The sequence below is a fragment of the Eretmochelys imbricata genome, chromosome 1, assembly GCF_965152235.1.
Source record: "Eretmochelys imbricata isolate rEreImb1 chromosome 1, rEreImb1.hap1, whole genome shotgun sequence".
NCBI lineage: Eukaryota > Metazoa > Chordata > Testudines > Cheloniidae > Eretmochelys > Eretmochelys imbricata.
In genome coordinates, this window is record NC_135572.1 from 354,945,749 (window position 1) to 354,957,992 (window position 12,244).

The 12,244-nt window shown below is 44.8% G+C and overlaps 1 protein-coding gene across 3 annotated transcripts in view; it reads left to right on the top strand.

The window, feature by feature from the left end:
• Positions 1-212: 212 nt before the first annotated feature.
• UBE2H (ubiquitin conjugating enzyme E2 H) overlaps positions 213-12,244 on the top strand; it is a 69,787-nt gene continuing 57,755 nt past the window's right edge. For all 3 annotated transcript variants that reach the window (XR_013348383.1, XR_013348384.1, XM_077837504.1), the window contains exon 1: positions 213-360. Coding sequence is in view for 1 of the 3 variants with exons in the window: in XM_077837504.1 (XP_077693630.1) it covers positions 308-360 (53 nt within the window). In the remaining 2 variants the exon portion in view is untranslated. The remainder of the gene's footprint in view (positions 361-12,244) is intronic.

Consider the following 12,244-nt stretch of genomic DNA (forward strand, 5'->3'; position numbering starts at 1 on the left):
CGGGCCTGGGCGGTGAGGTCACTGTGTGTGACGTCAGGGGCCCAGAGAGAGGCTCTCCGGCAGAGGCGAGCGGAGCTGGGCTCGGGGCTGAGGGGAGAGCGAGTCGGAGCTGGGGGAGGCAGGAGCGGCCAGGCCCCGCCAGCCGCCGCCGCAGCAGCCGCCGGGGGCTCGCCAGCGGGTCGGTGCCCGGCGCCCCCCCCCCCCCCGGGGAGCCGCCCCTGCCGGGTCTCCCCCCCCGCCCCCCCGCAGCCCGGAGGAGCCGGGGCTCTGACAGCCCGCGAGGAGGAGCCGGGCAGCCGGGGGCACCATGTCCTCCCCCAGCCCGGGCAAGAGGCGGATGGACACCGACGTGGTCAAGCTGTATCCTTCCCGCGCGGGGGGCAGCCCCTGTGGAGGGGAGGGGGAGAGACCCCCATGTCCCTCTGTGGGGGGGTGACTTCCCCCCCATGTTACCCTGTGCGTGGGGGGGGGGAGAAAGAGACCCTCCCCCATTTCATGAGTGTGAGGGGGGAGAGAGAGAGACCCTCCCCCATCTCATGGCGGGGGGGAGAGAGATCCCCCATCCCCCTGTGTGTGGGGGGAGACCTCACAGGGAGGAGGGGGAGAAAGGCCTCCCCCCTTGGACAGTGGGGGGAGGAGAGAGAGAGAGTCCCCATCCCCCTGGGTGGAGGAGAGAAACCCCTGTGAGGAAAATACCGGGGGGAGAGACCCTCCTCTTCTCCCCCCCCCCCCGCCATGGTGTACAATTGCCGGGGTCAGTCCCTCTGATCTCCCATGGTGAAGGGGAGAGAGCACCCCGTGAAACCAGCTCTGTCTGTGGAGGGAGAGGGTGAAACTTCCCTAGACCAGCCCTGCTCCTGGGGGACCCCCTTGCAAACACCTCCCCAACGCCAGCCATTCGCTCTCTGCTGAGGAGAGGCCTGCTACAAACACAGACCCCTCTCCCCCAGTCCTGGGGACTCCAGATCTCTCTCTCTCCCAGCCTGAGCTTCCCCCCAAACAGCAGATCCCTCAGCCTAAGGCCTGAAGAGACTCAGCCTGGAGGATAGAGGGTACCCCAACCACCTATCCTGGGGGGAAATTAGTACCTTTAAGGAGTGGGGCAGTGGGGCAGGATCCTTCAGTCCAGTCTAGGGCAACTCCTTTTCCTCCCCCTGGGATTGTGACTTCCCCCAGGGTAAGGGAGAGATTTCCCCCCCCCCCACTCCCCATCAGATATTATGACAGCTGGTGGTCGGCCTTGGAAGGAGTATTTCAAAGGAATATTTCCCCCCCTTTCCAGATGGCACCTTCACCCGTGGCTCCCCTCTTTCTCCCAGCCCCCTTCCCTGGAATGTAGTTCAACAGCTTAGGGTTGTGAGGAGTGGGGCTGAGAGAATGGGGAGGTCTTGTCTAATAGCCACAGCCTAGAAAAAACCTTTTGTGATGTTTATTATTATTTACTCCATGGTTTCAGCCTGCAGTTCCCAAAGCTTCTGGTGCCAGCCTAGGGATTTGTGGCGATTTTATTTTATTTTAATTTTTCGGGGGGGCGGGGGAGCCTAGTTTGCCACAAACCAGAAATAAGGTGCCACGGAGTGGGAAGAAGGGGTTTCAGTGCAATTGAAAAGTCTCTCTCTCTCTTCCCCTCCTCCCCCCCTTCCCTTCTTGCTAAAGGTTTTGTTTATGTAACACTCCAGTTTAGGGTAGGTTTTTTTCTTTCCTAATGGATCTATTTTTATTTTTCTCAGTATTTTTATTCTCACCCCTCATAGGATGGTGTATCCCTCTCTTTTGCTGTCTGGAGTGTGGGTGGCTTTTGAAATATCATTGGGAATTCGATTATAGAATTATTTTATTAATAGTTTTGTTTACGTGGTGGTGGTGGGGAGAACTGACATAACCAACTGAATTGCTTTCAGGAATATTTACTCCCCCAGGAGAATTTAGGAGTGCGGGATCTGTTTTTTGATTGTGGTAGGAAGGTTGGGGGTTGATAAACAGACCTGATTTAGTTGCTAGAGGCAGAGATAAACAAACTTATTTGGATTTTGTGCTTTAAAAGAAGGGGTGAAATCAACAGCACTAATGTTTATAGCATGAGGACAATTTACCCAAAGAAAATTTGTTAATGTTTTGTGTGCATGTTTTTATACAAAGCTTCTGTTTATTTTTAATGTTGTTTTTAGCAAATAGGAAATGACTACCCTTCATGGTAGAATCTGAGCTATTTTTATTCTGGAGTTTAGAATTACAACATGTCATACCCTCCCAAATGCAAATTTCAATTGATAGTTAATTTCACCAGGGGGAGGGTTGAGAACTCCAGCTGTTTAGTGGAAATAATCCTCATTGTGTATAATTTTTGAAGAGGACTGTGCTGGAGTGGGGATGAGGCCCATTATGACCTGATGCATTTTCTCCCCTACTTTTTTTTTCTGCTTGGTAGCTGACATCTAGAATGACTAAAGCATTTTAGGAGACAAAGCAGTTTTTTGGTATATTTATGGCTTGGTGGTAGATGAAGAGAAGTAAATAGGTTGACATTCCTCCCAATCCACATTAGTTTCCGATCTCCTCCTCTCTTTTCCTGTGACAAAAGAATCCAGAGGCTTTTTAAAACTGTAGCTCTTATTATTGTTACCCCCGTGTTCTTGGTATTTGAGACAGGGGTAGATCATTTGAGACGGGTAGATCGGTTTGTTTCTTGTGGACAGCAAAGTTAGGAAGTTTTGTATGTCAGATGACTCTCTTCTTTACCTTCCTCCTTCCCCAGTCTTTTTGTTTGTCTGGCTTTCCTTCATATCTCTGGGCCTACACTCTGAATTCATCCTAAACAACTGAGCCACTTCATTTTTCTGTGTAGTCCTCCTATCTGTAAACCGATCTACACATTATCTGAAGTAAGTGTGTGTTTGAGGGGTGCGGGCGGGTTGGGGATTGAAGCTGTTTTCTAGTGGTGAATAAATGAGAGAGAACTGGACTGAAGGAATGTACTTGAATGTGGCTTGAATTTTTTTTGTTTGCTGCCATTTTCATTACAATCTCCCATTTCAGCTTCTCTTTAATGTCTCTAGTATATAATCATGGCATAGATTTACAGCCTGCCAAGAGTTACCTTGTCTAGGAAGGGGCTAGAGAGCAAGTTACAAGTCTGCTGCTTTTTACTGCTCTGACAGGTTTAGGAGAGGAGTGGAGTCCTTCTTTATTATTCCTATTTTCAATCCCAACACGTCCATGTCCTTTTGTAGATGTTTCTTTGTGACCAGGGAACGGGAGAGGTTGGTTGCTCGTGCTCTCTCTAAATTGCAAGGGGGAGTGTGTTTTTTAACTGATGTTTAATAATCAACTGGATGATTATGTTCTGACACTGAGTCATTCATTGTTTCTCTTCTGATCCCTTCTCTAAATACTGGAAAGAGCCTAGAAGCAGAGATTTGCATTGCATTTTGACTCTGTTGGATTGATTGTCTCCTTCCCCACACCCCTCTCTTGATTTTCCTCACTGCCTAAATCCAGGCCCAGTGGAGTTGTTCTATTACATGCAGAGCCGTGCACAAAAGATCAGATGCTTCCTGTGCCCCACTGTGGAATGACTTTCAAGGAAGTTTTATATCCAGAATATAGGGAATTACTCAGATTACCTGCGATCTGATACTGGTGACTGTAAAAATAAATAAAAATATTATGATCAGCCTAGGCATGTGCGTAAGTTTCCTCCTCTTTTCCATCCCCATACTTCCCTTGGTAAGGTGTGGGGGGGGGGAGCTCGTGCAGCTCAGTATGTCCTTGAGGCTTGTGGGACTTGCTCCCTTCCCTGTTGCATGGCAGTTGCACTCCCCTCTCGCCCTGGATGAGCTAGTGCCCCCTGTGAAATGACGAGCTGCTTGTTTTGGAAAAGTGTTTGCAGGCAAAAGGCCTCAGGAAGAGCTTGCAACTCAGCCGATTGGTTGCTCTGTTACTACCCGGAAACTGAGGCCTGGGCGGAGCAACACGAACAGCTGATAGAGTGTGTGACAAGAGTGTGTTTATATGCTGGAGAGTGGGGGCTGGGGAAAGAGAAGGAGGCCCAGTGAAAGCCTTTGAAAACAAGCTCAGGGCAATCTTTGGAGGAATGGGTTTTTTTGGTGTGTGTGGAAAATTTCTTATAGGCAAATGAGTACAATGGGTATTGGGTATCCCTGAAATGTTAATGTGTGTGATTCTTGGAGCCCTGCAATTACATCTCTTGGAGGTGATTCTGGTAGGATTTACAATAGTATTGAGGTTGGGAGTTTATTCTGCACCAGAATAGCAGTGTGCTTATGAATGCAGTTTATTTGCAGACTCTGAACTCAATTTTACTTTATTTCCCTTTTATATAGAGTCTTATGACTTGATTACACTGTCTAAACTTTTAAGTATCCGAGCTGAAGTTAGAAAAGAATGTCACACACTGTGCATGAAAGGAATTATAAATACAGCCACATTTAGTTTGTTGAATCTCCATTTTTTTTCAGCCATTGGGACACAAATGGCTGCTGTTGCAGCAAAAATTTTAAAGTGCTGAAACTTTTTGAAGAACAGATATATTACACCAGTTGACAGAGGGATGACTTTGTTAGAATTAGGTCATTTTAAAACTATTCCAAATTATCTGAGGCTAAATGCTAAGATGTTTCTCCATTTACTTGTGTATTGATGGATGATTTGTAATTGCAAAAGACAGTAGTATTGGGTTATATCAGTTGTGTTAGATTAGCTGAATCAGAGGACAGAAAACATCTTATGTTCAGGATAAATTTCATTTTAAGCTAAAACTTCCACAAGGTAGAATGTAAATCCTGAAAATGTCATGGGAAAGTTTTTATACCTTTTGGTCTCCATTTTAATTGACTCTGAAGGGATGGGAGAAGTCAGGATACTTTTTCAAACAGATGAAGACTTGGAAACAAAATGCTTCGAATGCTTGGGAGTATGTGGGGGTTTTTTGGCATTAGTAGCTTAGGCTGTGATAGCAAACAAGATATTGTTACTAACCTCAGTTGAACAGTGACCAGTATGCCTCATATTCACTGTCTGAGTGCATGTTCTCCTACCTGCCATTTTAAGAACTTAAGCCCATGTATCATTTTGCTAAAACATAAAAGCAACTTTCAGTTAAAATTCTCACAGCCTCAATGGCAACCTTCAAGAGTATCATCTTGTTCGCTTCAGAGCTGAATTTACCTCTACTAGCTGATGAATTCCCCCCCCGCCCACTCTCTCTGTAAGTACCATTGTTGCCTTGTCAGTCTGATTGCGGAGTTCAGTGAAGTTAGACTTGCAATACAAACTTGAAAGGGTGCTGCACCTGCTTAATAATATAGTTTTATGTCAATAACCATGAATTTGGTTAAAACATTAGATTGTAAAGCTAGAGCAGACATTTTAATCTGACCTGGTTTAAAACAAAGACTTTGTGGATTTTTCGGCATTTGAGTTAACAACTTGTGCGTACCATACTACTTGGTTTCAGAGCAATGATTTTAGTGAACTGTATGCCATTGCAGTCTTTTTGGAGGTTACATTTATGGTTCTCAGAAGCAATTCTTCGTAAAACTAAACTGGAATTAGATTGCTGAGAATTGAGTAAAGTATGCTTTACTAAACACTTACTGATTAAAGGTTTCAGAGTAGCAACCGTGTTAGTCTTTATCAGTAAAAAGAAAAGGAGGACTTGTGGCACCTTGGAGACTAACCAATTTATTTGAGCATAAGCTTTCGTGAGCTGCAGCTCACTTCATCGGATGCATGCGTGAAAGCTTATGCTCAGATAAATTTGTTAGTCTCTAAGGTGCCACAAGTCCTCCTTTTTTCTTTTTACTGATTAAGCAAATCTTGGAAGCTGTTACTGTTACTACCAAGTAAAATATGCATGTATGCTTTTTAGAAAAGCTAAGTGGCTTGCTTTGTAAAATTGTCTTTATTCTTATTCCTCATATTGCCGAGTTTAGAAAGGCCTACTTGTAGCACCAGTTATAATGCTTTTGTGTAATGTGAGGGCATTCTGATGTAAATTGGTAAAGATTCAAAGTCAGTTGTGGATGATTTTGTAGTATAGTTACTAACCCTTAAAAGGGAAGCTCTTGCTATGGTGAGAACCCCAAAATGTGTTAAAAACAATTTCTTGGCAGAAAGCAAATAACCTTCTACATCTGTCATGGCTGTGAATCATTCACACACTAGTAAAATTTCAACATGTAAGAGTAGCCATAAGATGCCCTCTGTTGAATATTTGCCGTCTCCTCTCTGGCTTCTTTGGGTTATGTTTCCATTTGCCTCTGAAACCTTAGATGTAATGTCCTAAGTAAAAGAATGGACTGCAAAACACTGTTTCCAGTTATCGGTGCTACAGTAGCATAAAAAAAAAGGCTGTGCTCCCTAAAAATCTTCTGGAAGGACGTACTCGTAAAACTCACGCCTTGACTCTTCTGTGTTCCTGCACTGTTGCTATTGAAGTGCCCAGCAGAATGGTGTTGGAGTGGTGTAGTTAATGCTCTTGCTACAGAGTGCTGTTGGTACATTACCTTGCCAAACTTAGTCTAAATCGGTTAGTAGTAACCTGGGTTTCTGCTCGACAACACAGTATGAGGCCTTGTGATTCATTTCCATCAATAGAGGGCAAAAGTCAGTTCATTATAGTAGGTGTAGATCAGCATACAACTTCAGCTTTGTAAAAGCTGTAGGATAACATCCTCAAGCATTACAATTTTGGGGTTTTTTAAAGCAATTTAAAGGAGCAGGAGTAGGCAACTGCAGACAGTTGAGAGGTGAGAAGCAAAGCAGGAAGGGAACACCTGAGCACTGCAGTGGTATAGAATGATCATTCACTGTTGCTACATAACTTGTCATTCTTAGCACCTGTTGCTGTTTTGTGCACTTTTAAAACAATGTAATTGACTGCCATATAGACAACAGATTACTATTAAAAGTAGAAAAGTGCCCACAATTAAAGGGGCAGGGGACAGTATGGAACTTCCTACGAGCCAAACAGCTATCCTGAATTATGCCAATATAACCATTATTAAGGTGTAAGTTTGAAGATGGTAAGAGACATTTCCAAGTACTCAGTCATTTTTTCCTTTCCTGGAGTCCTGCCCATGCTCTTGGCAAGAAAGATGAAAGGTAACTGCTGAATAACACGTTTTTGAATGTCAAATGCAGCTATATATGTGGGTGTATATGCAGGTATTTAGCAATTCATTATTTGCCTTCTCTTATTGTGTGTGGTCAACTCCCCTGCTTTCATCACATTTTTCAGTGGCCTCTGTCCATATATTTCTGGAATAGCCCACATACACAGAGGATTGCTGTTTGCTTCTCCCCACCAAATAGTGCAGGCATGACAAAAGAATCTTACAACCTTAGTGTCTCTAGTTCTAATAGGTCATCCAGTGTGTCTGTATGCCAGCAACCTATTGATACCTACAGACTACTTGAAATTTAATTGCAGAAAACACTAGAAAATGTCCCAAGTGATGGCTCTTCCTTAACATCACTTGGATGACTATTCTATAGTTTAATAGATCTTGCTGTCAGAAAGTGTCTCTATTTTTGACTGACATTTTCAGTTCTTTAATTTAATCCAGTTTCTCCTTGTTCTACCCTCTTATAGCACCCAAAATTCCTCTGTCCTTGATGCTGACACACTTCAAATACTACTAGAATGTAATTTTCCCCGCCCCCAGGTTATTCATCACTAAGCCTAACTGTCCATAGAGATTCCCCACAAATCAATCTCTGTAGCGTTCTGATCACTTTTATTTGTATACCTAAGTGTTATATTCTTCAGCTTCTTTCTCCCTCCAATTTAGCAATATTTTTCTGGTAATGAGGTACCTGGAACTGAAGAGGGGATTGCATGCAGTATCTGGAAGGAGAGATCTGTGATTGCATGGCCTTCAGGCCCTGTGTTCTCATTCGTATTTGCAGCTGAGACTGATGCCAGCTTCAAAACTAGTGTGGTTTTAACTGATGCTGCATTCCTGGCACTATTTCTCATGGTGATCTTGACATTCTAATGACCTTAAATCACTTGCCTTATTTTCCATAGCAATATGAATGCCTGGAATAACGAGTTGACTTAGTCTCCAAAAAGAGGCCAGGTTAATCATGCTCTTCGCACACTGCTGTTTTTGGTTTGGGATGCCGTATCTCACCCATTGTTGAATGGAAGCATCTTTGTCAGCAGTATCATTATAATTGCCATGTTGACTGGCAGATATACTATAACTATAGATTACAGGGCACGTTTTACACACAACGTGAAAGGTATGTAGCGAAATACAGAAAGTAACATCTCTGACTTCACTTTCTATTTAATCACTTTGAAGGGACTTCTAGTGTAACTGTTTAAATTATATTCTTTATTCTGTAATGATGAGTGCTGCTCTACCATTCCAGAAGTGGCTGCATTTCAGTGGCATGTGCTCTCTCTAATTAAAGTGCAGTGAGATCCTTTAGAATAAGGGGAAGAGTATGGGTGTAAGAATAACTTCCATTATAGTATTAATACAAATTGTTAGTTACTATATTGGTCATTCTAAAACGTTCTGTAATACCTATGAAAATTTGAGTCTGCAAATTTGGGCTCTTTCTGTGACATCATCAACTAAATTTTGGTATCAAATTTTGGCTAAGACCTTGTTAGTAAAATTAAGTAAAATTCATTGATAGTAACTGCTTTTTAGAGGTTTTCCATCCTCTGGGAAAGTCTGAGGTGTGAGGCTCTAGTTTAGTTATTAGTCTAGAAGCTACCAAGCCAGCCTCTGCAAGTATTTCAAGGCCCTGTCTATGTTGGTGCTAGATCCGTGAGCTCTATTTTGTTTAAGCACTTTCCTTGCTAATGACAATTCATTGCAAAAGTTACTTAACATTATTCCTAAATTCCAGTGTGTTTTATATGTGGCCTTGAACATTCATGATACGTGTTGAGGGTGAGACCTGGAATGTAAGTTACACGTTTGCAAACCATTGCTGCTTTCTTGAATGCAAGATAACGCTGGTATAACACCTGGTTGTTTCTAGTCAATTATTTGTGGAGCTCTGATGGGCTGGTTATATTAGAGAGAACGTATACATAATAATGAGTGGTGTTGGGGAGCAGATGGGACACTGCTATTCATCCCTTCTCATAATACAATAAGGGAACAGTCAAATGGAAATACGTTAAATTTAAAACTGAAAAAACCACAACTTTTTCACACAACACACCTGTAGAACTTGCTGCCACAAGATACCATTGAGGCTAAGAATTTAGCAAGGTTTAAAATAGGATTGGGCGTTTATATGAGTAACAAGAATATCCAGAGTTGTTATAGAAAAGGTGGAAAAAACCCAAAGGGTATGTCTACACAACCCAGGTCAGCAAGCCTCCTATACCGGGTTGGCAGATTTGGGCTAGCAGGGCACACGCTGTGTAGACAGCGCTTTGAAGTTGCTGCTCAGGCTCTGAAGCGCACCCTGCTCCCTAGGCTTCAGAGACTGAGCTCCAGCCTGAACTGCAAGTTCAGAGCGCTGTCTACAGAGCTATTTTTAGAGCACTAGCATGTGCCCTGCTAGCTCACTTCTGTCAACCCAGGCTGGTAGTCTCATTACCACAGGCTGTGGGCTAAATTCCCGCTAAGGGCGGCTGCCTATTGAGTGCTGCGGCGGGGAGAGATGCCTCTCCCCAAGCACTGAACCTGCCACAGCGCCCTCTCCAGCCCTGGACCTGCTGGGGGACAGGCGCCCCTCCCTCTGGCTCAGCCCCGGATCTTCTGCACCCGCGGCTGGGGGACAGGCGCCCCTCCCTTTGGCTCAGCCCCAGACCTTCCCCACCCGTGGCTGGAGGACAGGCACCCCTTGCCCCGGTCCTGACCCAGGCCCGGACCTGTCGTGGCTGGGGGAGAGGTGCCTCTCCTCCCCCCCCCATCCAGGTGCTGCTGCAGGGACAGAGAGCTGGGGGGGAGTCCTCTCTCTCCACTGTAGCCTCACTGAGCCCCATTGCACCCAAACGCCTCAGCCCCCTCCCACATTCCAAATCCCTCAGCCCCACCCCACCACATGAATTTTATGTGCACCAATATGGAGGTCATGTGTCACACACCACCGCCATATTGGTGCACATAACAAAATTCAATCTGCACATGAGTGGGAAAAATTAGAGGGAACACTAGCTGTGGGATATACCTTAAGCGTTCTGGAAGGGAGAACCATCCCTATTCAGGGCATGAGCTGACTTCTAATGCGGGGTAGGAGGAAAGCTTTCCAGGGGCATATTTTCTCATACCTGCCTACTGACAGGTTTCTTGCACTTTCCTCTGAAACAGCTGGTACTCCCCAGTGTTTGAGGACAGGATATTTCATCCACTGGAGCCGATCTGATCCAATATGGCAGCTCCTATGATGGTTCTTGGCTGCTCCAGTCCAGAATAGGATACTAGAAGAGAATTCTAGACTTTTCTGTATAAAAGAGCAGCTAAAAGTTGCAAAGTATCTGAAATATTAATTCTGGATGTTCTTGATTTACCTTCTATGCAGTGGATTAATACAGGCAAAATTGAAATGATTTATAAAATATTAACATAACCACTTTGGCGTCTTAGCAGACTAGGTGTTGCTTCATCTGTCCTCACAGTGGCAGAATCATATGCCCTAAAACAGTTAAGGGAAAAGCCTGGAAACATGGGAGAATGTTGTCAGCAAATCCACTGGTTTGCAGTGGAATAGCTATGGATAATGAACCTAGATCAACTGCAATGTATTGTCTGCAGAGACTTGACTGAGCTTTAGAACATTTCTGATCTTAAACAAGGCTCTCTGCAGAGCTGAGAAGTTCTATTTTTAAACTGTGCAGTGAATAAAGACTGAAACTATGAGGCTCTAGTTTAGTTATTAGTCTAAAAGCTACAAGGCCTGCTTTTGCAAGGGTTTCAAGGCTCTGTCTACACTCTTCTGAATCTATTATCTCGCTTCTGTTCAAGTATGTTTCTTGCTAATGGGGTTTCCTTGCTCAGTGATGCTGAGCCGCAAATGGCTTGAGTAACTTTGACTTCTACTGTGTGAACAACTTAAATTGAAAGGTTTCTTTAAAAAATAGGGTGTTTTTTTGTTTAAAATGTGCTATTTTGTTGTCTGGATTCAAAAATGGAGACAAGCCTTTGGGGTCTGCAATAGTGGGACCCTGTTGGTGTTGGCTACTCTTTTAAATAGTCTCTAGTCCTCTTTGCTGTAGAGAGCATAACATAAGCAGATTGCTGATATCTTTTATAAATTTCATTCATTATTTACAGCCACCTAGAGCTAGCTAGCTTTGGAGCTCATAGCTGTTGATTCCTGGTTTTGATGGGGAGCTTGCCAGTTCTTGGCTGCTTGGGTTTCTTGTGACAGCACTAAGACCACTCTAGCTCCCTCCTAACAGGCTGCTGCAACTGAGGTGGTTCCTTTGAGCCTCCCACTCTGGCCTCCCTCAATGGGGTAGGGGCAGTTCCATGTAGGAGCTGGTTCAACTAATAGCATCTTACGTGGCAGAAGTGTGGACCTATCTCTCCATCCTTCGAAGCCACAGTGCTTGGATACCATTGTGACGGGCACAGTGTAAGAACCTAGATGGATAGTAATAGCACCCCTTTGGGAGCAGGGAAGGAGAAAGGAGGCAAGATCGGGAGGATCTCAAGATGGGGCATAGCAAGGACCACTGATAGTGTGACAGGGGAGGGGGAAAGGTGGGAAGTGTAAGAATGGGACAGAAGAGCAAAGGGGAAGAAAAACATGAGTGAGCAAGGAAGTGAATGATGGAGAACAGAGACAACCACAAGCAAATGGGATTCTAGGTTTTCAAAGAGAACAAGAAGACAGAAATAGGGATGGTAGGGAGGGGGTGTGATGGGGTGCCCATCCCACACAAGGCCTGGCGGAGTTAAAGTGGCTAGGCAGGCCAACTAACTGCCCAAGCTGCACATGAAGGAGATGGGGAGCCGGCCACTAATTAGAAATGGGTCCAGCTGGGCACAAACAGGAGGGGCCTGTATAAAGCCCAGGAGCTGTGGGCAGCAAAAGACTGCAAGGAAGTTGTCTACAGTCACTCCCTGGAGGAGGGAGCTTGGGCTGGCAAACCCAGAAAGAGGGGGAAGCTAGATAAGTAGGAAGAAATGCAGGGAAACAGCACCAAGGGGTAGGGCTGTACAGACCCTGGCTGCTTGTGGTCCCTGGGCTGTTGGGCGGAAGGCTGAGGTTGGTAAGTTTGAGGCACCCACTGAATCTT